Here is a 26,553-nt window from a genome sequence, read left to right on the forward strand (position 1 = left end):
GGCAGAAGACTGAGGATGTGGGGATGCAGGAGTGTGGGGATGTAAGAGGCTCAGGACGGGGATTCCAGTGTATGATAGGCTCACATTTGGGGTCAGGTGGTGCAGGAGTGTTATGATGCTGCAGTGAAATGGGGGTTTGGTCCCAAATGGGGGCTTGTTGCCCTGGCTTCATTTTTAAATATTATGTCAAACTCAAAAGGTTTAGCATTGTCTTTATATATGAGAGGGGTGAGGAACCTGTTTTGAGTCAAAGGTCACTGACTCACAGAAAAGTCAGTTGGGGCCACACAAGTGAGATGCAAAAAAACAAAAAAAGCTCCTCCAAAAACCCCCAAGCCTCACTAATGTGGTCCCAAATGTGCTGGTGGGGGTAGGGGACAGAGTGCTAGTGGGTGCTGGGGCTGGGGAGAGGGTGCTGCTGGGTGGAAGGATGCTGGCCCAGGTGGCAGGGTGCTGGGGCAAGGTGCTGGGACAGGCAGATGGCAGGGTGCTGGGGTCAGGGACATGGTCCTGCTGGGCACTAGGGTGACTGGCAGGGTGCTGGGACAAGGAACAGGGTGCTGCTGGGTGCTAGCGTGGATGGCAGATGGCCGGGGCGGTGCTGAGTCCTGGGGTGTGAGGCAAGGTGTTGGGGCCAGGGTGGTGATAGGGTGGATGGCAGGGCTGCAAAGTAGTGGGATTGGGATGGGGTGCAGGGACTGGGAGGGAGCTGGGGGAGCAGAAGGGGACAAGGTCTGTGTGGTAGGTAGGGTGCTGAAGCAGGCTGGATGTAGGGTGTCTGGCTACGAGGGAGGGTGCGAGGAGGGGACTTGGGTAGGAGTTGGACCTCCCTGACTGGTCCCAGATGAGGAATTTTTGGACCAGGGGAGGTCATTTCAGGGCTCCTGGTCCTCCCCCCTTCCCCACTAGGCTTCTTTGCACCTCTATCCCCTGCAGCTGAACTAAGCTTCCCACCCCTGCTGGTTCCCTGCACTTCCCCCAAAACCATCCCTCACAATCCAAGGGAGTGCAGCACCAGTTCTCTGCAGCCCCTCACAGCCCAGCTGAGCTGCCTGTCTGTTCTGTATGCCCTCCCCCATCCACCTCAGCCCAGCTGAGTCCTGCACTGGTTCCCTGCATGCCTCCCCCACAGCACAGCTGATCCCAGTTTCCCTGCACCTCCTCCAAGCCCCACAAAACTGCTGAGCCAAGAGCCCATTCCCTGTCCCTCCCTCCCCTTGAGTCTAGCCCCGGTTCCCTGCACCTCCCTCTTCCTGCAGTCAAACTGAGCTCTGAGCTCCACACACACCCCACCCCCCCAGACCTCCCCACTCTGCAACCCAGCTGAGCTCAGTTTCCCTGCACCTTCCCCCAAACCATGTAGACATGCTGAGCCAGTGCTGATTCCCTGCCCCTGCCTTCCTCCCTCCCCTTGGCTGTGTCTACACTGGCACAATCTTGCGCCAAAGCGGCCGCTCCTGCGCAAAAATTTGCTGCCTGTCTACACTGGCCGTGTGTTCTTGCGCAAGTACACTGACGTTCTCATGTATGAAATCAGGGCTTCTTCCGCAAGAACTACCATGCTCCCACTCAGGAATAAGCCCTTTTGAGCAACTATTCTTGCGCAAGAGGCCGGTGTAGATAGGCAACATGAATTTCTTGAGCAAGAAAGCCCTATGGCTAAAGTGGCCATCGGCACTTTCTTGGGCAAGAGAGTGTCCACACTGCCATAGATGCTCTTGTGCAAAAGCACAGCTCGCACATGGAAGAGTGGATGTGTTCTTGCACAAGAACACTTGCACAAGATGTTTTTGCGCAAGAAACAACCAGTGTAGACACAGCCTAAGAGTTTCTTCACATGAGGAAAATGAATTTTGTGTTGTGCACCAGTATTGAGTTCATGTGGCTTGTTGGATGTGCCACCCAAGTTATTAATAAATATTTTTAAACCTCTACCTTTTCCCTCTGCTGCCATGTCAGCTCCCCTGGTGCCTGCTGTCCCCCGACTCCTCACTCTCCTCTGCTGTCCTGACTCCTGCTCTTCTCACTGTCCTCAGCCCTCCTGCAACCTGCCCCCCTCCACCAGCCCTTCTTTCCTCCCTGTGCCCACTTCTCCAGTAGCCCCACCCTGATCATGTGAGCTACCCCTCCTCATCCCCTCTTCTAACACCTCCCTCTACAAACCTGACCTGCGTCTCTCCTCTAATGGTGGTCCCTCCACTGCAGGTATCTGGCCTTCTGCTTTACCCCCAGAATCCCCTGGCACCTGCACCTTCTCTTACCCCTGCACCCTCCTGGTGCCTCCCCCTTCCCTCACTTCCCCTGCCCCCTTTGCTCCATTTTTCCCTGATGCCCACCCCTCACCACCCTCTGCTCCCATTCCCCTCATGCCCCTGTGCCCTCTCACATGACTTGCTCCATTCCAGCCTTCCTCATGCCCACCTCTTCTTTCAAGCCTTCTCCCAGCATTTCCCCTCACCCCTCTAGCCCCCAATGCCCTTATCTTCTCCTCTCCCAGCATCACCCTGTCCCCACTCCCACTAACACCTCCCCTCCTGCCCTTTTCCTCATTGTCTGCGCTTGGCCCCCTGCCATTTGTCTTTCCTCCACCCTGTCCCTTTGGTGCCTTCCCCTTCCCCTCTGCACAAGCACGTTCCTCTCCCAGCCCTTCCTCTTCCCCCTCTCCCGTACCTTCTGCCTTCCACTTTGTGGGGCTGGAGTCTGCGCTCTGTCCCTGGACTCTGAACCTGCAACTCAGCCATGCGGCGCATCACAGCGCCCAGCCCAGCAAGTTTAAAATCCCGGGCCGTGACGTTATGTCACGTCCGGGCGTCTCTCCACCCACTGGCAGCAGCAGCCAGCAAGGGAGAGCTCAAGGAAGGTTGCATATGGCAGGGACGGGTCCGGGGACAGGGGAAGAGACGCTCTGGGGCCGGAGTGGAAGGATGCGCGCGGGGGGGGGGGGGAGGTTGGAACCCGCTCCAGCTCCAAATATTGCTGGAGTGTGGGCACCACAAAACTCGCCGCCCACGCCTTTGCTGGCTAGCCGGCTTTCTCTCTCTTTTTTTCAGAGGAGGCGGGGGAGCGCCAACTCCTCGCGGAACCCCTCGTTGTGCTCCGCGGAACCCCAGGGTTCTAGGGTCTAGGGAAAGTAATGGAACTCATTTGACGGGCCTTCATCCGATCCCTGGGTGACATGATCCTCATCCACATTTTCTCCTCATCCACAGTCACACTCTCCAGGAGGCTGATGATGAGTGTCTCCAGCCCAGAACTCACAACAAGGAGGAGACTTCCTCCCTCCCCCTCCCCCAGAATGTGATGGAACTGATTGTAATACTGACAAGAGTGGGATGCTGCCTCTGAGTGGGAACTGTGCTCCTTGGCCTTGGTGTAGGCCTGCCTCAGTTCCGTCACCCTCATGTGCACCTGCTCCTGGGTGCAGCTGTGTCCCTTCTGGTCCAGGCTATTGGCCATCTGGCCGTATATGTCGGCATTCCCGTCCCTGGTACTGTGATCCTGGAGGTTCGCCTCCTCTTTCTAGTATCTCTGCACCAGACCAGGATGGGGTGCCCTCCTCTCTTGCTTCTGGACAGGGGGTTGAGAGCTGGCTTGATGGGAGCATGGGGATTACTCCTGGCAGCAGGGAAAGAAGTACACGGTGCTGCTGCATGGCACAGGGCTTTCCTTGTGCTAAATGCCCTTTTCCCCGGAGCCTGCACCTTTATAGTTCCCCCTTCCCTGCAGGCTTTAGAGTGCTGATGTGTGTGCACATGATGGACACCAGGGCACCTGTGAGAATCTCTGGAGGCCACTTATTTCAAAATAACCACAGCTGCGCTGTCTACACATACCCTATTTCAAAATAACTATTTCGAAATAGGTGTTATTTCCCATGAAATGAGGGTTACAGATTTTGGATTATTTTGAAATAACGGGCTTGCTTCACTTGGTTGTTTTGAAATAACACTGCAGTGTAGACATGCCCTAGAGATTAAGAATTTAAAAATGGCCATATTGTGTCAGACCAATGGTCCATTCTAGCCCAATACCCTGTCTTCTGACAGTGGCCTGTGACAGGTAATTATCAAGTGGTATATCCCCTTTTGTCCAGTCCCAGCATCTAGAAGTCAAGGCTTTATGCATACGAACAGAATAAACTAAGAAGTTATACCATCATTGGAGATTGCATCCTGATTTCTTAAAAACTTAGTTGTATTTGCATAGTCTGTTATCTAATGTTTTTCACATAAAAATATAACAAAAGGTCTTGTGAAACTTAAACGAAATACCAAGCTATAATGTCTACACCCAGATTTGCTCTCAATTTTATGATTCAGTCACTTTTTCCACCTTCCTTCCTCTCCTTTCCCCTTTCTGTTGCTGTGTGAAAGGCCCATACAGAGAGAACTGACTTTACCCCTAACATTGACAGGCCAAAATGTTTAAAGATTGGAGGTCCTTTCATATTCTACATTGTGAATACTTGCAGAAATATCATTGTGATCTATACTAGGGCTGTGATGATTACTGGTTATGGTTAACTGGCAGGGGCTAGAGCAGACCCCACTCATGATGGGCTCAGGCCAGCATGCCATGGACAGGGACACTCTAGCCTATGGTGGAGAAGGAGGTTGCTCCAGCCCAGTTCCATTTATATAGTTAACTGATTAAACGGGTTTTTACATCCCTAATCTATACTTGGTGCCAACTGTGCTTACAGCTATAAAGCGCTCAAAAAGAAGAGTTGCTGTACAAAATATGTCATAATCTCTGAGAAAATGAGGGAAAGGTCACCTGGGAATAGAAATACTTTCAATTGTTTTTGTTTTATTCACCTACATTAGGTTTAGTTCCTATTCCTGGTGTTGCAGATGCACCTTTCAGATTGGTTTCTTGGTGAACAAGTGTATGCCTAGAGCAGGGGTGTCCAAACTTTTTTCAAAGAGGGCCAGATTTTATGAAGTGAACATGCGTGAGGGCCGACCATTTTGCCTGACATTCTTTGAACCATTAAAATTAAACACAAATTAACTATTTTATGCAAAGTTTATTGCAAACGGCATACTTTTCATTTCGTCACATGGATGACAAATCTAAACAGGTGTAAATCACTCTGCCTTTCATATCTGAAGGCCAGATGAAAAAAAAAATCCAGGAAGCTGAAATATATGTCAGGAACATTGTAAAGTACATTACATATTATTGGTAATAAAGGTTGTCTGTCAACTTTTAAGTTCAAAAATATGAACAGGAACATAACACCAAGTATACATGTTGTGTCCAAATATATTTATAACTGATTTAGACCACCTGACATTAACTGAGATTTTACAATGTATTCATCTCAATACATATGGATTCATTGGGGGCCATAAAAGATAGATATTGCCAAATTACCTGTGGGGCCGTATTAAACCGGAACACGGGCTGCAGTTGGCCCGCGGGCCGGACTTTGGACATGCCTGACCTAGAGAGAAGTTAATGGGGAATGGATGATATGGACAAGGCAGGAAGATGGGAACAGGGAATGGAGGCAAATAGGGAGTGTCATTAAAGAAAACCTGTAAAGCAAAGGGTTTGAAGCCAACAAAATGAGATCAGAGTTTTTGCTTACAAGGTTCTACACCAGTGTACTCAGCACAAGTTTTCTACAACAGTTGTGCTTTTTCTAGTAACAAATGGCGATTGAGATTATGTTCTTGGAAGATTGATACTTCTCCCTGGGATATTCTTAACTTTTTAACAAACTGCATCCTACCGCAGCATCCCCTTTTTTATGACTTTTTCCTCCTGTTAGGGATGTAAGTGAACAATCAACTAACTGATAAGCATATGCTTAACAGTTAATCTAGTCTACTACTTGCATTCCCCCCGCCACTGCCTCTGTATCAGCTTAAAAGCTGGTTTCCTCCCAGCAGCATCTCCGCGGAGCCACCTCCCCACCCCTCCAGTGTTGCTGCCTCTAAGGGGAGGCTGCTGCAAGCCAGCCTCTCCCTGCAGCGAACCTTGGCCTGCCGCGGGCAGAGTCTGCTCAAGTAGCAACCCCTGTCTGTGGGGAGCTGGATTCCCCCATGGACAGGGGCTGCTGCCACCCCTCACTGCTGCTTCTGGTCCCACCCATGGGGACTATAGAATAGTCAACTAACCTCTAGAAAGAATTCATGCAGTTAGCCAACTATTCTGTTACCTGCTATCTAACATCCCGTCGTCCTATCACCTTCTACTTCCCTGCCTTTATTCTGTTTTCAGTTATTACTCTGATACTGTCTCATTCTGGTTTCTGTATATCACACTGCAAAGTAAGTGAAACATTCCAATATATTTTAGTTTGTCTTTGTGGCATGTACATATAAAAAAACAGAAAGCTTTGCTCCTTTCCTTTTAGTATTTTGCTAGGGCTAGATCATTCTATGTCAGAGAGGTCTGAGACGCTCCCCTGACAGTAGCTCTGAATAAATAAAAGCAGGGCCTATTTAGTTTGAGTAGTTTTTTTTTTTAATGTATAAAATCCAGAATACATTTCAATATGTATCTGTGCAAATTTTTCCTATTGTAACCACTCATGCATAAAAGGGAAAATTGGGTGGAGTGGAAAGGTGCAGAATTGTGCACTTGAAGTCCTAAGCAAATTTCTGTCTTATGCCAATATAGTAGCAATGTCATTTAACCAACCTGCTGCATCATATAATGCAAAGTAATTCCAAAACTATCAAACCAAAGTGTCTGCAGTTAACCCATTTATTTAGATAGGTTAATTTTCACATAGAAGTTGGACCATTTTGGCCATAGAATAATCAGATATAACTTTATCAATACTTTCTGTCTACATATAATATTTTATCACTTTCAAATTATGTATCTCTTATAGTGTACAACTTTATTAAATGACTTTGAATATTTCTCTGTACTAACATCTATAAGGTAGATACTAGAATTCAGAAAACACAGGAGAAGCAGTTCAAACTGTCTTTTGTGAAGGTATAAACATGTCTTTCTCTCTTTTTGCTCTAAGATCTTAGTGGCTCTATAGCATCTCCAGATGTTAAGCTAAATCTTGGAGGAGGAGGAGGAGGAGGAGGAGAGTTCATGAAAGATTCTACTGCAACTACATTCTTGAGACAGAGAGGTTATGGCTGGCTTTTGGAAGTAGAAGATGATGACCCAGAAGATAACAAGCCACTCCTGTATGTAAAAATTGCTCATATTTATTTTTTGGTTAAGAATTTTTGTTTTTTTTTCCTGCACGTTGGTGAGCTACTAGTATTTTGTTATGATTAGGATTCCACAGTGATAAATGCCTTAACTTTAAGTCTTTTATTGTATTTGTAATATTGTACATCATTGCCTTCATTCAGGAAAAAGCTAAAACATTTTGCTTGCCTTGGGTTAGCGGAGGGGGGGAAAGGATAACATAAAACTTGAGCATAGCTGGCCTTGACTCCTAGAGTATCACAAAAAGTTGTTTTCTCATCGCTTCTTTTAAACTTTTGTTCTTTCAAGGATTAACAAAAAAATCAAATCTACAGAGTTAGGGCACCAGAAGGCTTATGTTGACCTATGTCTGGGGTCCCTACATGAGGGGAACAGTATACTTTACTAGGACCCAGCCCAAGCTGCAGATTGTGGTATGTGGTAGAGGTTACAAGTTTGCCTTGGGCCTGGAAAAATTATGCTTGAGCTCTGCCTGTGTCAGTGTCTACACTGTAGCCTTGCTCCAGCTGCTGTAAGAGCCACACTACCATGTCATATTAACTCCAGTTCCATGAGAGGCAAAGGGCTTATGTTGGTGTAGTGAGAGCAACACTGTGTCCCTGTAGATGCTATCTTACTTACATCAGCTGTTGCCTAAAATTCCTGTCAGTTTCACGGCTTGCTGTTGGAGCTGTGAAATTGACAACAGAGCCTGGTAGCTTCCTTGCTGTGAACCAACCTTGCACCTGGTCTACAAGTTAGGTTGTCATTCGGGGATGGGATCAGGGGATCCATCTAGCACAACGGCTGGCAGCCTTTTCAAACCAAATAGCCAAACTACATCAAAGTTCAGAATGAGTGGTCAACATAGAGCCATATAAGAATACTCATTTGCATGACTGAAAATATACAACTTAATATTATTGATAATTGACATAATGATTAAAAATAGCATAAATGAAACATTGTAATGGGACTTCTGATGCTGCATCTTTTTGCACATTTTTTGACATTTACATCATAACTGGTCAAATGCACGCATTCAGGTTGTCTTCGGTCAATCTTATGGCAGCTGGCAGGGGCTGGAGGTGCAGGAGACTGGGTTGAGGTGTATGAGGGGCTCAGGGCAGGGGGTTTGGGTGTAGGATGGGCACAGAGTTGGGGTGTGTGGAGGTGCAGGAGTGTTATGATGCTGCGGCCAGATGGGAGCTGGGCCCCAATTAGAGACTTGTTGACCAGGCTTCATTTTAAAATAAAGTAAAATATTATGTCCAACACAAAAGGTTTCAACATTGTCTTTATATATGGTAGGGGTGGGTGTCTGGTCGGGGGGAGGTGCAAGAAAAAGGAAGAGTGCAGGAACAGGTTGGGTGTAATGTGTGTGGCCAAGGGGGAGGGTGCAGGATCAGGCTGGGGACAGGGTGTCTGGGCAGAGGGGAGGGTTGGGAGAAGGAGAGTGTGTCTGTCCAAGGGAAAGGGAGAAAGAGCAGGCTGGAGATGCGGGGTCTTGATGGGGGAGGGGGTGGGTTAGAGGGCTGAGGGTGCAGGGTCTGGCCATGAGGAGCTTGGGGGGCACTTACTTGTTTTTGTGCCACATGCCGCTCCCAGCAACTGGAGGCTTTCCTGAAAGCCTCCAAGAAGTACATCCATGCATTGCTGTTTTCCCAGCAGGGAGAGGGGAATAGTAGCACGCAGCCACTTCTGGCTCAGGCTTCTTCCCTACAAGCTGGATCTGGTAGGGAGCCTTGGGGTTTCCCCCTTCTGTCCCTGCAGGAAGCTGGCGCTGGCACTCCAATCGTGAGGAGCATCCGATGCTGGAATGCCAGCGTGGGCTCCCTGCTGCTGGGGGAGGTTGTGGGAGCTGAGCTTGAGATGTCCTTGAGCTGCAGAAGACCATATCTGTCTCCCTGGTGAGCCATATTTGGCTCATGAGCCATTTGTTGCTGACCCCTTATCTAGAGCTCAGCTGCTGTCCTGGCTGCCAGCTTCCAGTAACTTGCCTTAACTCTCCTCGCCCCTCAGGGTTCCTTACTATCCACTCCCAGAGGGCTGCTATCTGGGCTCCCTACTCCCAGCCACGCTGCCCAACTGGGCTCCAACTTTGAGCATATCTGCTGGTCACTGAGAGCCTACACTCCCAGCTACTCAGAATGCTCCCAGAGACGTGGAAGTGCAGCTCCTTTGAGTAGAGACTGTAGCAGTGTGACATTGACATTCTTCACCATTTCATCTTGTGCTGTGAAATGGGCCCACGAGAGGCTCATACTTGGGGCTTTCACCCCAGGGCAGATGAGGAGCTCCAGCTGTCAGCCTCATGTGGCTATCCGTGTCCCACACCCAGTTGTCAATCCCCCACTTCAGTCAGTGCAAATACTCTTGGGCTACGTCTATACTGTGCTCTTTTGCGCAAGAAAATATGCAAATGAGGCAAAGCGGTGAATATTGCTGCACCTAATTTGCATACTTAATGAGCCGCCATTTTGCACAAGGGGCTTTTGCACAAAAAGGAGCCATCTGCACAGCTCCTTTTTGTGCAGAAACCTCCTCTTGTGCAAGAGCTGTTCTGCCGCTTTTTTCAGGCAGAACGGCTCTTGCGGAAGAGGGGGGGGTTTTGCGCAAAATGGCAGCGCATTAAGTATGCAAATGAGGAGTGGCGATATTCACTGCTTCGCCTTATTTGCGTATTTTCTTGCACAAGAGAGTGCAGTATAAATGTAGCCTTGGTGAGGAATCACTGCATCTTCAGGACAAGGGTAGTGTGTACACCCACAGTCAATTGGATTACTGCAGTGGTAGTAGGTTAATCTAAAGTAAGTCAACCGAATTTTGTCGTTTAGATAAGCCCTCAGATTGCATTTCTCTAGCATTGTTAAACAATCGGCAGCACTGACTTTTAGAGAATATCAAGTGAACACTAGCAGTTGCTAGCTAAAATAGAGGTATTCCATGGTTGTCATCACCATAGTCCTGAAGTAAGTGGCGAAAGATTTAGATTTAATTAGGGTTGAACTTCTCTGATATAAATTGACTTTAAATTGGCGTGGACAATAATTTTGAAAAGGGGGTCATTTCACAAAAGTCTGAAGTGGCCCTGGGGCCAAACTGAAAGGGGTGGGGGTGAGGAGACATGTCTGTTCCCCTGCCCACAGACCTTGATTGGCCTGGGGGTAGGAGAGCACATGAAGTCTTTTCCCTCCCCCCTCGCCTGCCCCCTCCCCCTCCCAAGAGAATCACCAGCTGTCAGTTCCCTCTAGGTGCCCCAGAGCGAGGAGAACTCATGTAGTCCCTCTGTCTCCAGGCCAATCAGAGACTGGGGGCAAGGGAAGGCACGAAGTTTCTCACCTTTTGCCCCTGTTCTGCCAGGGGCACGTGATGGCTAGAGAGAACCACCAGCTGTTTTAAAACAGCCAGTATTTCTCTCCAGCCGCCATGCACCTCTTGCAGGAGGAGGAGACTTCGCATGTTCTCCTGTCTCCAGGACTTGATTGGCCTAGGAGTGGAGGAGTGGCAGGGTAGTTTGACAGGCCAGATCTATACCAATGAAAAGTTCTGCAGAAAGCACCTGTTCTCTGGTGGCCATCCCTAATTATTTTAAGGCTAATTTATAGCCTTGAAACAGGGGTGGTTGGTGGGAGAGTAGAAGTATCCGCTGATAGAACATATTTTGCGGTCTGAATCAGCCCTTAGTTATTGCTGTGACACATGCTGAGCTATTGACACACTACTCAGTTGAAGCAAATTACACCTTTCCTTCAATTAAAATACCAACAACCTGAAGTTGATGGTCAATTTCTTTTAAACTCTTGGAGGATTAATAGATGCTATACTTTTGTTCCCTGTTGGAAGCATATATTATCTTTAAGATGCACTACAAATAAATGCAATGTGTGTATGTGGTTGTATATTTCCACATGACAATAAACAAACCTTTACAGGTGATTATTGTTTACATGTGCCTGTAGGAGGGAGGACAGAAGCTTTACCTTAATTCAGACTGTAGGGTATTTTATCCTTCTCTTATGTTCCCAACCACAGTATATATTTCAATATAGTTAATGATTAAATTATGTTGTTGAATGAGGTTGTTAGAAATGTAATGGGTTTCTTGGATTATTTAAACCGTAAACATTTTTTTAATCGCACTATGATGTTGAGATTTCATTTTAAGCTGCACATTGGAAAGTATTCTACTTCTGGTGTATCACTGCATGTGAAAGTATACTGGTAATGAACAAACTACAGAATCTCGCTGCTTAATTAACCTGCTATGAGAGATGAATTATTCTTCATGCACAAACTGTTCCACTACCAAAATATATAGTAAAGCTTTTATTTTACAATTTTAGGGAGGAACTGGACATTGATCTGAAAGATATTTACTACAAAATTCGATGTGTGTTGATGCCTATGCCATCTCTTGGGTTTAATAGACAGGTAGTGAGAGACAACCCTGATTTTTGGGGCCCTCTGGCAGTTGTTCTTTTCTTCTCAATGATTTCATTATATGGACAGTTCAAGGTAGGTATAAACCTTTTATCTAAAGAGAACTTTAAATTTTGGGACTTGAATGTTAAACCATCTGTCATATTTATAGACAGATCGAAAGCCTTTTCTCTCATGTCTGGAGTACAGTGAGAAGCGTGGAACATTTAGTTCTAAATATATTGATTTAATAGATTAGTCTTTCTGCATATTGAAAAACTTGTAATACTATACTAAATGTTCCTTGAACTACCTCTCTCAAGTTAATGAGAATAAAAATGTCAAGTTTTTGTCTCTGAAGTGCAAACGAAGGAAGGGTGGGATTTCTGGAGGCTTGTAATGGCATGCAATTTATCAGATGCTGTACACTAACTGGAATGACTACAAACATAAAACACCTACATTAGTATACAGTATTTCATCACAGTAATAAAGTAAAAGATGTCACTGTAACAATCCTGGTTCATCTATGTTAAATAAAATGTAAACTGTGACTCTTAAGGGTCCCTCAATTTCAATCAGTGATGAAAGTGAATGTCACTTAAATTTCTATAGTTGGTGCACCATCATAGAATAAAATATCTGCACCATGCTTTTCAGTATGGCCTCATTCCCTTCTCTGATTGTGCAATTTAACTTCTTAATGTTTCAGTTCCTTCTGGTCCTGCCATGAGGCCAGGGAACTGGACTTGATGACCTCTTCAGAGGTCTCTTCCAGTTTTAGTATTCTGTTTTTTTTTTTTTTCTTTTTTGTTTTCTGTCATTTCTATCATTGTCATCTTTCAGCACAGGGAAAAAGATAGTGGGCTTTCATACATGACTCACTAAAATATTTAGGGAAAGAAAAAACATTAGAAGTCCCACAACCAATACATTACTCCTGGACATACTCATACAAGCATACGTAGTAAAGATATCTCTTCTAAAGAGGGGGAAAAACTAGCTTACTCAGATGGCAGTTAAATACTTGATGGTTGAACTTCTGAATTATAATCATACTACAGGTTGGATCTCTGTGGTCCAGCACTCTTGGGACCTGGCCAGTCCCAAGCAAGAGTATTTGCTGGACCAGGGAGGTCCCCTGTCACTGACCTCCCAGGCACCCACCAACTCTGCTTCTGTTTCCAGCTGGCCACCACTGCCTTCAGCCAGCTGTGCTGCTGGCCCTGGCTGGATGCCTCAGCCCTGGGACTCCCAGCTGCACTGCCTGAGGCCCCTGCCACACTCCTGGCTGCCCTGCTGGTAGCTTGTACTGAGCTTCTCCCTGTAGCGATGTGCTATTATTAGAACTCAAAGTTCTCCCTAAGTAGCACGTTGCTACAGGGAGCAGCTCTTTATAAACCACCAGAGCTCCCTGTGCTGGCAGATCTCCTTACGCTGCCAGAGCCCCCTGCTGCTGGGCTCTCGGTTGTATTGCGGGATTCCCTGCGCCGCCTGAGCCTTCTGGCGCTGTGCTCCCCACATTGCCTGAGCCCCCTGCCCACCACTGGCCTCTCTGCACTTGGGCTCTCTGGTCTAGGAACATCTGTAGTCTGGTTTAGGGAGGTACAATCTGTAGTGAAGTATTTTTTTCTGGTAATAAAACCGTTAAATAAGTTTAAACTTACCTGAAACCTTTTGTATAAAGATCTGAAACTTATTGTTTTTACAAATAATGCCATAACTTCTGTCTGGTACTTTTTTTGCCTTCTCAGATACCTTTTCCTTCTCTTCCTCCCACACCCACAATTGAGTAACTTCTGTCTCTTTAATACCTCTGCTTCTTATCACTTCATTTCTCTTGTGATTGCTTCAGAACTCGGGGAATGCAGCCTTCTATTGTCCAGCAAGAATTATTGTATAGAGTTGGTTGGCCTTTCTTCTGCTTTTCCAGTATTGCCCAAACAAAACTTCCCTAGTGTTGCTTCCTATCACTGCCACCTTTAAAGTGACAATTTAGATATGAACCTTCTCTTGGTAGCATCTAAGAGTTAACACCTTTAGCCCTGTCTTTAAATATAGCAATAAGCTGTACCAGCATGTGTAGTATTACTGTAGGCTGTTGGTCAAGATAATTCATTTGAGATGTAAGCCTGAAAAGGAGTTTCTTCAGCTTTCATAAAGTGTGCACTAAAAGATGACTAACACCCGCTCTTGAATGGCTTATTTCTGTGAGTATAGTTACCTATGGCACATGGATGTGACTTGCACTTTTCTCCCCTTCAGAACAACATGTAAGAAAGAAAGGCATGCATTGTTTCTTTCCACAGTGAAACATAATGGTTTTACGATGTATTCTTGAAATTATTACAGGTTGAACCTCCCAGATCCGGGACTCTCTGGTCTAGCAACATCCATGGTCCAGCAAAGCCACAGATGTTGCTGGACCAAAGAGCCCCAGGAGCGGGAGCCAGCCAAGAAAATGTGGAGTCTGCAGAGTACTGGCTGGGCCAGCAGCAGCTAGGCAGGGGAACCCCAGGGCCAGGCGGCATTGGGGAGCCTCTGCCCTGGCTGGGGAACTCCCCGTGTTAGTGGAGTTAGGTGGCTGGAGAGCCCCTGACAGCAGGCTGGCGGCGGCCAGGTGGCCCTGACTGGGGAATCCCAGAAACCCTCCCCCGCTGGTAGCCAAACCAGGCAGCGGCCTGGGAGCACCATTTGGGGAACTCTGGCGGTGGGACCAGGCGACAGCTGGGGAGTCCCCATCCCAACAACCTACAGTGGAGCTGGGCCACAGCAGTGGGGCCAGCGGTGGCCAGGAGCCCTTCGGCCAGGGAACCCCAAGGAACCCCCGGAGATAGTGGGGCTATCAGCAATTAAACAGGGCTGTTGGCGGCCGGGCAACCCTGGCTGGGGAACTCCTGGAAAGCCCTGTCTGTAGCAGGGGCAGCAGGGTGGGGAGCCTCAGCCTTGAGAGCTCCAGGGAGATAAGATGTCAGCAGGGGAACATTGACTTCCCCTGGTCCAGAAAACTCCCTGATCTGGGATAGCTAAGGTCCTGAGGGTGCCGGACCAGGGAGATCCAAGCTGTATATAATTTTAGCTGAAGAGACAATATGTACAGTGACACCAGCTTTATGCTCTCTTCATCTTCCCTTTTGACTTTTACAGTGTATATGAAACCTGAATTGTACCTAGTTTAGGTTTGGAACTCTGAGGCTGTTCTGGGAGTGTGGGTTCCCATTGTAGAAGTTCTGTTTTCAAAGGAAAAACAATATTTCCTTTCTTCTACCTAGCAGTTGCACATTAGCTGTGCGGTCATTATGTATAGGCTAGGAACCTGAATTGTGTGATAATTTGACAGTTTCATATTCATAATAAGAACTGAGGAGACAGGGAAACCAGGGAGGAAGACTACAGTTAAACTAGAAGTACCATTAAGAGGTAAAAGAATTAGGAGTCATAACTTAGATCTCTGTTCTTTTGATTTTGTAGTTTTTAGGGTGACACACTGTCTCTAGGGATAGCAGAATACCGTCTTCATGAACCAAGAAAGGAGATAACTTAATCCTACAAAATATGAAGAAAATCAATATAACCACTCAGTATTGCCCGGGCATGGTTTTCATTGGATGGGATATTGATTTCCTATTCCTCTTGTGTTTCTGAGTAGAATGAAAACAAACATATTACCATCTGATAAAATCTGAGACTCATTTGAACACTTTCATCCACTTTAATTCCATAATTTTTACTGACACAATCCTTTCTGATAACAAAACCATACTACAGGTAAAATACTAGTTTTACCGTATTTTTTTGTTTGAGCATTCCAAACACACTTGTCAGAAAAGATAATGTATAAATAATAAAACATCGTATTTGAATTTTTATTTCTGAATTCCATTGTAGTGCTAACTAATACAAGGCTTGCTTCAGTTGGCTTTTTTATTAAACCAAAATATATTCTGAATTATAATTGGTCAATTAGGAATTATTCTCTCTCTCTCTCTCTCAAGGTGGTTTCTTGGATTATAACAATATGGATATTTGGATCCTTGACAATTTTTTTATTGGCCAGGGTTCTTGGAGGAGAGGTAAGTAGCAATTGGAAGTGTGATGATGATGATAATAACAAAGTAAAATGTGTGGATGCTTAACTTGCTGCACTTTAAAGTCACGTTGTTACTCAAAAATCTTGACCTCCTATATTTAGACTTGAATTCTAGCACAGTGCTATCTGTGGAACATATTGGTGTCAGTTAAAATTGAGATTGAACGTCAATTCTTAGAGCTAATCAGATAAAAAACTGCAGCAAAGATAGGTGGTAGCTCAAGAACATGACCGAAAAATAAGAGCCAATCCAAATCTTTGCCCTAAATTCTAACCAAAACTCATTTGTTCATGTAAGTGGATTTTAAAACAAAACAAAATCCGTGGTCAATTTCATATGCATTTATTTAAATTGCTTGCATTTACTGACAACTTGGTTAGAATCAGGAATATGTCTTAGACTTCTGAGTATCCGTACTACAATTTTCACTGCTAATGTGAACTTCTATCTTTAACTTAAGCATCCAATGGAAGAGTTATTTTTGTGTGGCAGCTAATTGCAGATATTCTGAATTAATGACCATTGTCGAGTTGACTGTTAATTTGCAATCTGACAGTGTATGTCATGCATCCCATGCTAATTTCTAAATGCTGCAGTAATTATGTAACACTTACTTGAAATGCATTACTCTGTCATTACCAGTGAAGAACCTTGGCATTAAAAAGACTGGAAGTAACCAGTCGTTAAAATTTGCATAAATATATTACCCTGTGAATTTACATTCTAATGACAATGTCAAAAATTCACCTGGCACATTTTAATAACTTTAATTTGGAGCCACAAGACAGAAGTATACGCTCAATGCTTTACTTAATAGAACTCCATTGTGACAATGTGTTTTCTCTGTTGACAAAAGTTATGAGCTAGATGGAAGAATTTCTTTTATTCTTTACTAATTGATTTATAAATTACAGGTTGCATATGGGCAAGTTCTTGGCGTGATAGGATATTCTTTACTTCCACTCATTGTAATAGCACCTGTCCTCTTGGTAGTCGGATCATTTGAAGTTGTATCTACACTAATAAAAGTGAGTTCAGTAAAGTTTGTTTGTCACGAGGCTTCAAAATATTATGTTGCCCTGAACAAAATAATAATTTTAGTAACATACGATAGAATTTTAAAAGCACTACTTGAATTCTTGTGACCCTCTTGTCCAGCATAGCAGGTGTCTGCTAACAAGTTCTGATTTAAAGAAAATGTTATCCTTTGAATGCTGAGATTAGGGCCACATAGTCCCTTTGCTGCAGTAAATGCTTATGGATAACTAAGTCAGTCCCTATTTAAAATTTTAGTACCCTGTAATCTTTACTTCAAAAACATGCAAGTAGTTAATATCCAGCATGTTCATGCAGAGAAAGAGGAAATAAGGAAGCACAAGACGCTACCGTTTTGAAACACCACAAAAAGCCTTACGCCGGGCTACCCACAGCATTTCAAAGCGGCAGTGCTGCACGGAGCCCGGGGTCAGCAGGGGAGTCCCCAAATGATCCTGGGCTCCACGGGGCGCTTTCACCTTTGAAGTGTAGCAACAGCCTTAGGGTTGATGCAAAATGCATTGACTATTCGATTAGTCAGTTACACGCAATTTAACATCCCTAGTGTGCTAGAAAAGTTTTGGTAGTTGGGTAGACATTTTATAGACTATACAATGTCTGTATTAGATGTACTCTGAGTTCCTAAATCCCATTTCTAAGATAACTAATATGGATTTATTGTAGTAATAATTGCCTCATTTTTCCATTGGTACACCCTAGAGGTCTGTAGTCTTCAAGAGTGAGACTCCTGCCATAGGTGACTTCTTTAGACAGGGGGAAAACTATTTATATGAAGGGAAGAATTTATAGATATAGATTAAGATTTCCAAAGTTGCTTACATACAAGGTAATTTAAGGCCTTTGAGAACTTAATCCATAATCTTTCAGGATTCTCTCTCATTCATTCATCCTGCCCCCCAGACTTAAAAGTGAGAGGATTCTGGATATGATGTGCTCATGATTAAGGCTAGGATTTTCAGAGAAGCCACAGTATAGGCACTCGCCTCTCATTAACTTCCTTCAACCTTTTTGAAAATCCCAGACTCTCACTCTGGCCAATCATGTATATGTTCCTCTTTCCTCTGTGATGTTAATATTTACAGAATTTTTTTCAAAATACTGATTTTACATCTATCGTGAAGGGATGCTCTTGCTCCCTGTTATTGAAAGAAATTGGTTTTGCAGAGCCCTTGAGGTAGGAGTATGCTGCAGTAAAGGAGACTAAAGTCACCAGCCAACAGTTTCTCAAGAAGGCCAAATATTCTAGGTTTTCCCATGATTTGCTCCCCTGGAATAAAGGTCTCTATACTATCTGAATATTTAAATTTTAGGGATGTGAATGTGTAACTGGTTAACCCGGAAGCCTCACTTTCTCTGTGGCAGGCTCCAGAGCAGCCCCTGCCTGTGGTGGGGAGCACCCCACTTGTTCCCCTTTAATGGGTTAACCAGTTAAACATGTTGTTTAACCAGTTAATGTTAGATTTCTTTCAAGAGAAGTACTGATTTTTTTATTGGTATCTGGACAGATTTTCTTGTATTGTGAGCTAACACTATGCCTCTTTTTTTCTTTTTCTTTTAAAGCTGTTTGGAGTCTTTTGGGCTGCATACAGTGCTGCTTCATTACTAGTTGGAGAAGAATTTAAGACTAAGAAGCCCCTTCTGATTTATCCCATCTTTTTATTATATATCTACTTCTTGTCCCTATACACGGGGGTGTGACCTGAAGTGTTGGATGTGGCCAAAAACAATATTTTAGTCACATGCAGACTGATAAAACTTAAGATTAAGGAGACTGGAGAAAATAGGAGAGACTGTTTTGTATCCAGTTGTTGAAAGGTTTTTAAGACCTAAACACACATTTGTGTATATTATTTAATTGAGCAATTATAGATATGTGGATTTGTATCAAAGTTCTAGGTTTAAGATTCTTTAGATTTTCATGAACTAAATATAACAACCTTTTGTTTTATAAGATTGTGTCGCAAAAATACAGCTAACCTGTGCCATAAGCACCAGGACCAGATTATTATATTATATTATATTGAATGGGAATATAAGAAAATATTGGTAATGGTCTCAAAGTGCAATTTTTCTGTTCAGTTAAACACAGCTGGCTTTTTTGGCACAGAAAATTCTGTATATGTTTATGAAACAGTCCTGATGATTCACAGAAGAGGCTCTATAATTGAGATATGAAGATATTAGTATTTTTTTATGTTAGACACCCAGATTTCTTTGATTTGGCTTTTAAGATTTTATAAGTTCCAGTTAATTTTGAATAAAACCCTGCACATGTGTATTTTGTATCTATTGCTTGTGTATAACATATATACTCCCATTTAAGGATGTACATTAGGTTTTTAAACACTTGAAGACCCAAGCATTTGAATTAAAATCCTCATCTCTCTACCCAAAAGAGCAAGGCTTCTACTGTGTAACATTAATTCACTAAATGGTTTATTTACAAAATCAGATTATTTTTTATTTACTGAATTTGAAGTCACACAAAATGACCTTTCAACTGCAGAATTGGAGTATAGCGTGGGAGAGGGAAGATAATGTATGAAATTTATGTGAACTTGAGAAATGTTTTAAAATGACAAAATAAACGGAGTGCTTCCCTAACCTTGTATCTGTTTTGTAACACCTTGTTCTGTATTGCTTTTAATGGTATGTAATTTAACCAGTCAGGGGCGTTTTTCTGATGTACTGTTCATCTTTTGTAAAATGAAGTATTAAGAGTCTTAAAAACCTGATTCTGCCTCCATTGAGTAAGGAGGGTAGAATTAGGGCCCTAGCAACAAATTCAGTCACACCAATTTTGACTATTGAATTATGTAACATTGTGACAACATGTTAAATACTTCCTATGTATAAATGGCTTATATCATGGTTCATGTTGATAATATTAATGGAAATTATGGAAAGAAGAAAATTTTATTGAAGATAACTTAGCATGTTATCTTGTTTGCTATCTTTAGTAGATAACATTTTGAAATCAGTTTTGACTGATTTGCAAAAAAATTATGAAATTTGTTTCTTAAAAAATTGCAGTACAGCCAGGAATCCTTACTGTAAATAAAAAAAAAACCCTATGAACCATTATAAGGTGATATAAGGAGCTGCCTATGCTCTATAATAGTCAAATTACTATGATTTAGCATCAGTTATGCAACAATTTTAATAAAAATCTCTATATAATTTGAAAGTTTAATTAATTTTATGTAATTTAGATTTTAGTAATATTCCTCATTGATTAAAATTCAGATTTAAATTCTCAGCCTCCAAAAGAGACTTTAGTTTCTATAACTTGATTCACTGCATGGGTATCTGGTGGTTTTAAATTACATTACTTAAAGTTGGTGCTGGATAAATGATGTGATAGCAAATCCTAGCATGTTAACTCTCATAATACTGTAAACACACAATGACTTTGGTATCATCAACTTTTAAACTAATCTTTGACATCAGTGGAAGTTTTGGTTGAATAACAACTGCAAGTTTTTATACTGAGCAAATAGTATGGGTTCTAAAAATCTATTATATATTTATAGTTAGTGAACCTTAACCTATACAAGTTTATTTTACCAATTTACCTTACTGCATAATAATCTATAGTAATTGAAATTCATATCCCAAAATGTTTTAAAAGGATTTGTACTGATTTAAAATACAGTAGAATATGCAGTGCAGCTTTCTCAGCTATGATTCTGGCAGAAATTAAAATAATGTGGTTCTTATGTTTTATCATTTTATGACTATCCTCAGTATTTAACAAGATGACCCAATTAGCATTTTAAACTGTAAAGAAACTAAGTTGGTATGAATGAATGAGTTAACTGCATCATAAACACTAGGGGTTAACACGCTTAAAGTCTGGTAGGTATTGAATCAGTTTTTACTATTTCTTGTCCACCCTTTCCAGGTTGTGTTGCAGACAACTTCATAACATGTTTATGAATCTGAGATGACAGTATGAATTTAGGTGCTGACAGAGAGGGATTAAGATCATTCTTTGTACACACCCAGCTTCCTTGTTCATATGGGACCATGATCATATTTCTTTAAAAATCGTAGATTCTTTGTGTTAATATTCTCTTAGAACTATAGTTGCTGCTTTAATTGTTCCCTCCTGCAAACTATGGAGTGTGTGATATCTCGTGTATATATGCATATAAAATAACAAGTCATATAACTGCAGAATTGCACCTTTTAAAGTAATTGTATTTAGTTTTGCATCTGCTAGTGGAAAAAAAATACTTAAACAGTTCTCAAAAGGTTCCAATAGTCTATTACAACTTTGCATTCAGTTCATTCATTTTCAGAATAGGTCTGTATATAAATACAGTACAAGATGTATTTTATAAAGATTTGTAATTAAACTTGTTTACAGAATGTATAAAGCTTATTTATAGTCACTGAATCAAAACGTATGCAGCCACATTCCTATATATGTAATCAATTTCATGTTCTAAATTTGTAAATAAATTTTTAGGATTTATGAAGTATATGAACTTTCGTTTTGTACTTGAAAATGTTCACCTATTTCTTGTCAGTGCAACTTCAAAGGTGAAGCAACTATTTTCCAGCTATGCTTATTTGCAAAGGCATGGATGCAACAGGATGGGACTTGCTTGTGCAGTGAAAATCCTGTTCTGACAAACTTATATGCATAGGGACCAGGTATGTACAAAGCAATATTTTCCCTTTCTCCTCACTTGCAAAATTGGTAGCTTTTGATGAAAAAGGCAGTACAGTTGCAGGAAGTGGTGTTGCCATAAAAGTGCTTTTATCAGGCAAAAATGACAGACTTTTGCAAGGAAGAAACCGCTGTCTTATCTCTAAGTTCTCTTGTAAAATTACATACTTGAATTTTTCATGTTCAATTGAAGTAATGACAAGTTGCTTAAAAGGTACAATCATTTTGGTCCTCAAAGCACATATTTCTGCCTTCCCTTTTCACTATTCTGCATCCTGTCTTCATACCACATCTACTTTCTCTGCCATTTGTTCAAATCTCTGTTCAGAGATAAACCCTGATGTTGGTTCAGCTGCAGCAGCACGTACTGCCTATCTCATTAACTCCTACTGTAAAACAAATCCTTCTGTTTATATTGAACCCTTATAGCTTTTGTCTATAATAACTGAACATCTCAAATGCTTTCCTATAAAGCAACAGCAATAAATTTTTTTTAAACCTTGTCACATGGCATCTTCAGCTAAATGACAGAGTGCCTGTTTATATTGTGTATCTAGCTTCCAACTGCTGGAAATGGTTCCAGTTTGGGAAAAGTAAGGGAGAATCTGTTATCATAAAGACAGTTGACCACAAAACTTAGTTTAGCAAATCTAGATAGTTGAGTATTTTAAGCGGCTATTTTTTACATTTTAATGTTTATAGAACAGCTTCATTTTTAGAGTAATTAGAATTTGAAGAGCACTGCTGTTCAGCACTGGACAAGCATGGCTTTCATCTTGAAGCTGTTAGGGGCTTATGCAAATGCTAATGAAACCAGTGAGAGAGTGACTTCAATGGGCTTTAGACCATGGACTTGACTATGGGTACATCTACACAGATGAAGAACCTACGACTGGCCTGGATCAGTTAACTCCTGCTCACAGAGCTCCAGGGCTGAAAAACTGCTCTGTAGATATTCGAGTTTGGACCTGCATAGGGTCTCTAAACCCAAACATCTACACAGAGGTTTTTAGCCCTGCACCCTGAGCATCATTCAGCTGACTCAGGGGAGTCATGACTATGCTGTAGGTCTTCTGTCCCTGTGTAGAAGTACCCTTAGGCTATGTCTACACTACAAGGTTTTTGCGCAAAACCCGGTGGAGCATACACACCTCAAGTGCGTTTTTGTGCAAAAAAAATACAGTAAATAGACAGGACAGAGGGCTTTTGCTGGTAGAGTTATTCCTCTCCTCATGAGGAATAACTCCTTTTTGTGCTACAGCTCTTGTGCAAAAAGGCATGTGTGGACACTCCGCAGAGGTTTCTTGTGCAAAAACAGCCTATCAGAAAAAGCACAGGTGCTCTGATGGCCATTCTGTTAATGGCAATCAAGAGCTTTCTTACGCAAGAGCGTCTATGCAGTGTGGACGCTCTCTTGCGCAAAAGCACGTCGCTTTTGCGATGTGCTTTTGATGTGTGGACATGCTTTTGCACAAGAAGCTTCTTGTACAAAAACCCTGCAGTGTAGACAAAGCCCTAAAGACAGATTTTCAGAAAAGATCAGCATTGTTCTCGGAAATGATACTGCATGCAGGGCATTTTCCATATCTGGCTGCTTTCCTTAGGTGCATAAAGGTTAAAGAGTTTAACTTCCACAATCTTGCCCCAATTTTCATTTCCTACCCTTTGGATTTTTGCAGTGGCACTGAAAGAGTAAAAGCTGTGTTCTTTCATCTCAGTAGATTCATGAATAGCACCTTCCTCACACCATCCTTCAAGATCAGTAAGGGATTCTTAAAATAGTATATTCTTGGATGTCAACATGGCAACATAAACCCAGGATCTGAACTCAGCTGAAAACTAACCCCCACTCTGGCTGCACAAATTTGCTACCCCGGGGCTTGGCTTGGGGCTCAAGGACCCTATGAGAGTAGAGGGTCCCAATCTGGTTCAAGCCCTGCTTTTTGGAAATGTAAACACAGCCCTATTAGACTTAGGCTCTGAGAGTCTGCCAAAAGTAGTCCACAATCCCATGGCCTGAATTTTGTCCCCTGGACAGTCAAATTTGATGGACAGTCAATTTTTCCCATGCTGCACCATGAAGAAAAGGCTAGAGCAGCCACATTTTGAGAAGGCACTAGGAAGTTTGGCCTATGGGTCATTTGAAATCATGCCTGTATAATACAGTGTAGGTAAAGGTTGGACATCCCTGGTCTGGCACCCTCAGGACCTGACTGGTCCCGGATGAGGGAATTTGCTGGACAATGGGAGGTCCCATGACACCAGCCCCTCAGCCCACTTCTCCTCCCTGCTGCTGATTCCTTTGGCCTGGCTAGACTGCCTGCTAGTCAGCTCCACCCCAACTCCCCTGCTGGCTGGGCGGCCCATGACCCCAACCTCACTGCCAGGTGGCATGCTGTCTGATTGGGCTGCTTGCAGTAGTACATGGCCCCAGCTGTGCTGCTTCTGTTGGGCTACCATGACCCTGGTATCTCACCAGACAGCCCAAATCATGCCACCTTCATCCTGGACACTGCAGCCCTGACCAGGCTTCCCCTCCTGGGCTGCCATGGTCCAGGTGCTGCTGCTGAGCAGCAGGCAGCCCCGCTTATGATCTGCTGCAGTCTGCTGCTGCCCCACTTCTACCAGACTTGCCAGGCTTACACCAGATTCCCAGCTATTGGCCCTTCTGCTCCAGGACTCTGCCATCCAGGAACATCTGAGGTCATGCCAGACCACGGATGTTGCCTGCCTAACACTGTGATTCCGCACGTGGACTGCATCTTGCCACTTTCTATTTATATCCTGCTGCCCCTGCCACCAGATTTCCAGGTAGTAGGCTCCCTATTTCAGTGACTCCCAGATCATGGGCTGGAGCAGTGAGCCATTTAAATAGCCCCAGCAACCTGGGGCGGCCACCAGGCAATGCGATAGCGGCAGAGCTGTGAGCCCTTTACTGTGTTTTTAATTCAAAACCTCTGGCCCCAGGTATCTCTGGGTGGTGGCTTGTCCCCAGCCCTGACCCTTCCACCTCAGCCCCCCCCCCCCTTCTGGGGGTGAACCTTCGCCCGTTGCCATGTACCAAAATTTAAGTGGCCTCCCTAAGAAAATTATTGCCCATCCCTGCATTTGACTCTACAGGCTCTAGAGATTGGTTGAGTTTTATCAATCACACACACTTCTAATTAGGATTTTTTTGCAAGGCTGTCAAAAAAGTGTACAAATATCACAGCTACACAATATAAATCAGTTTATATTACTAAAAATAAACTAAGCTAAGATGAAGAAAAAGGAATTAGAAGTCAAACTACAGGCAACAACTGAAGTTCTTACACTCAGCCCAAGGCAAAAAGGAATGGAGGTTGTTGCATGAGCTACTCCTTCCTTGCTTAACGGTGTTTATTCTTATTTTAAATATAAATTTGAATGCAACTTTCAGTATAGTGCCACTATTGTCTATTCCATAATTACTTTAGGCATTCAGGGCTAGAGCCACAAAGGTACGTGCTGCCTAACTGCCACTTTAGGCAACATTTAAGAGCCACTGAATTCTGCAAAAATGCTATTCAACTGTCACAGTTTTAGAATTAAGTGCCTCAGTTGCCTAGCTGCGTATGTTTCTGGCAGTACAGCCACTGACCATTGCACCCTAGTTTGAAGTTTCTACTGTGCATATGTGTAAAATGGCAGCCCTGATGCCATTGAGCTGCTCAGTGCTGTAGTGTAATTCTCAAAATAGATACTTTCCTTGCCTGTATGACCCATTCTGGTTTGCTCTGAAGAGACCTAACCCACATAAAAAAGAGCCAAACAGTTTAGGAATTGTTATGGATGCCTCTGTGTGTGTCCAACAGCTTTGTGGGCAGGAGACTCACCTGGAAAATGGTAAACCTTTTTCTCAAATCCCCAGTCTTCCTGTGTTTGAAACTTAGAGGAGTTCCTGATTTAGACTAGGGAATTGAATCCTAGTCCTTTACCTTCCAATTGAATACCCTAATCCCAATCCATCTGAGATGGACAGTGCTCAAATTCTACTGTTGATGCGGTTTCATTTTGTATAATTAAATGAGCGAGTTGGAAATAGATTCTGGACTCTTGAGATGAGAGCACTCACCAAAGGGTCAGGCCCTGCTCCCAAACCAGGTAGAGCAGGGATTTGAAACAGATCTCCCACATTGCCAGTGAATACCAAAACCACTAGTCCGTTGGCTATAATGGGGTATGGTGTCTCTTTTTCCTCCATCTTCTTTGGCTTTTCATAAAAGAGAGAGCTGATTTAGCCAGAGCATCTAACTCTAGGAAGGGTCACAGCTAAGAATCCTTAGTGGAGAGAGGTTCTTTTTTCTGCCTTAGTCATCCAACTATCTTTAAGGGGAACAATATAGGAAATGTTAAGACAATGGGAGGGGCTTATGGCTTCTTTCCCAGCTTGCTGGATTCTGTGAATCCCTTTCTTAGGCACTTATCTCCAAGGATGGTGGATACAAACTGCCAGGCTGAGTCCCACCCATACTCCACCCCCAAAATGTCTCCTGCTTTGCTGAGGCTGGGGACCCTGGGGCAGTGCACCCTGCCTGAGCTCCAGGGTATGATACTGGAGATGCCCACCTTTCCTGAGCTCCAAAGCCGGGGCTATGTGCCGCTTTTCTTATGCTCTGGGGCTACAGAAGGTCATGTGTGGGGCTGGAGGCCTGCTGTTGCAATGAGACAGGGCTTAGCTTGGCTCCTGTGGGGGGCAGGGCAGAGGGCTTGCCTCACCGAGGCCTAGGTTCACCCATTGCCCATGCCTGTCTCTCCCTGTGCATTGAGTAGGGTGCCTGGGCACCTATCTTGTGGCTGAGGAGTCCATGGGACACGCTTAAAAGTGATGTGTTACAATACTAAGCCTAAGTTCTCTTTGTGATTGTAGCCCTGCTTGGTGCTGAGGAGTGTTCCTATATTATCAATCAATATTTTCTCATTGTTTTCTGGTACTTCCCTGTCTGTATCTTCCTGTTGGCTCTTCTTGGCTATAAAGTTTTTAGGACAGGGATAGTCTTTTGTTCTGTGTTTGAACAGCACCTAACATAATTGGGTGCTGGTCCATGAAAAGTGCTCCTCACTGCTACAGCAATACAAATAAAATATAATAATCATCAGCCTTTCAGGGGCATG

The 26,553-nt window shown here is 43.5% G+C and overlaps 1 protein-coding gene across 1 annotated transcript in view; it reads left to right on the top strand.

Moving 5' to 3' along the window:
- YIPF4 (Yip1 domain family member 4) overlaps window positions 1-19,351 on the top strand; it is a 30,798-nt gene extending 11,447 nt beyond the window's left edge. Inside the window, exons 2-6 of the mRNA XM_075924969.1 lie at window positions 6,995-7,166; window positions 11,520-11,691; window positions 15,591-15,668; window positions 16,601-16,714; window positions 18,303-19,351. Coding sequence (XP_075781084.1) covers window positions 6,995-7,166; window positions 11,520-11,691; window positions 15,591-15,668; window positions 16,601-16,714; window positions 18,303-18,440 — 674 coding nt within the window. The 3' untranslated portion in view covers window positions 18,441-19,351. The remainder of the gene's footprint in view (window positions 1-6,994; window positions 7,167-11,519; window positions 11,692-15,590; window positions 15,669-16,600; window positions 16,715-18,302) is intronic.
- Window positions 19,352-26,553: the final 7,202 nt, after the last annotated feature.

This window comes from Pelodiscus sinensis, chromosome 3 (genome assembly GCF_049634645.1).
Source record: "Pelodiscus sinensis isolate JC-2024 chromosome 3, ASM4963464v1, whole genome shotgun sequence".
NCBI classification, from domain to species: domain Eukaryota; kingdom Metazoa; phylum Chordata; order Testudines; family Trionychidae; genus Pelodiscus; species Pelodiscus sinensis.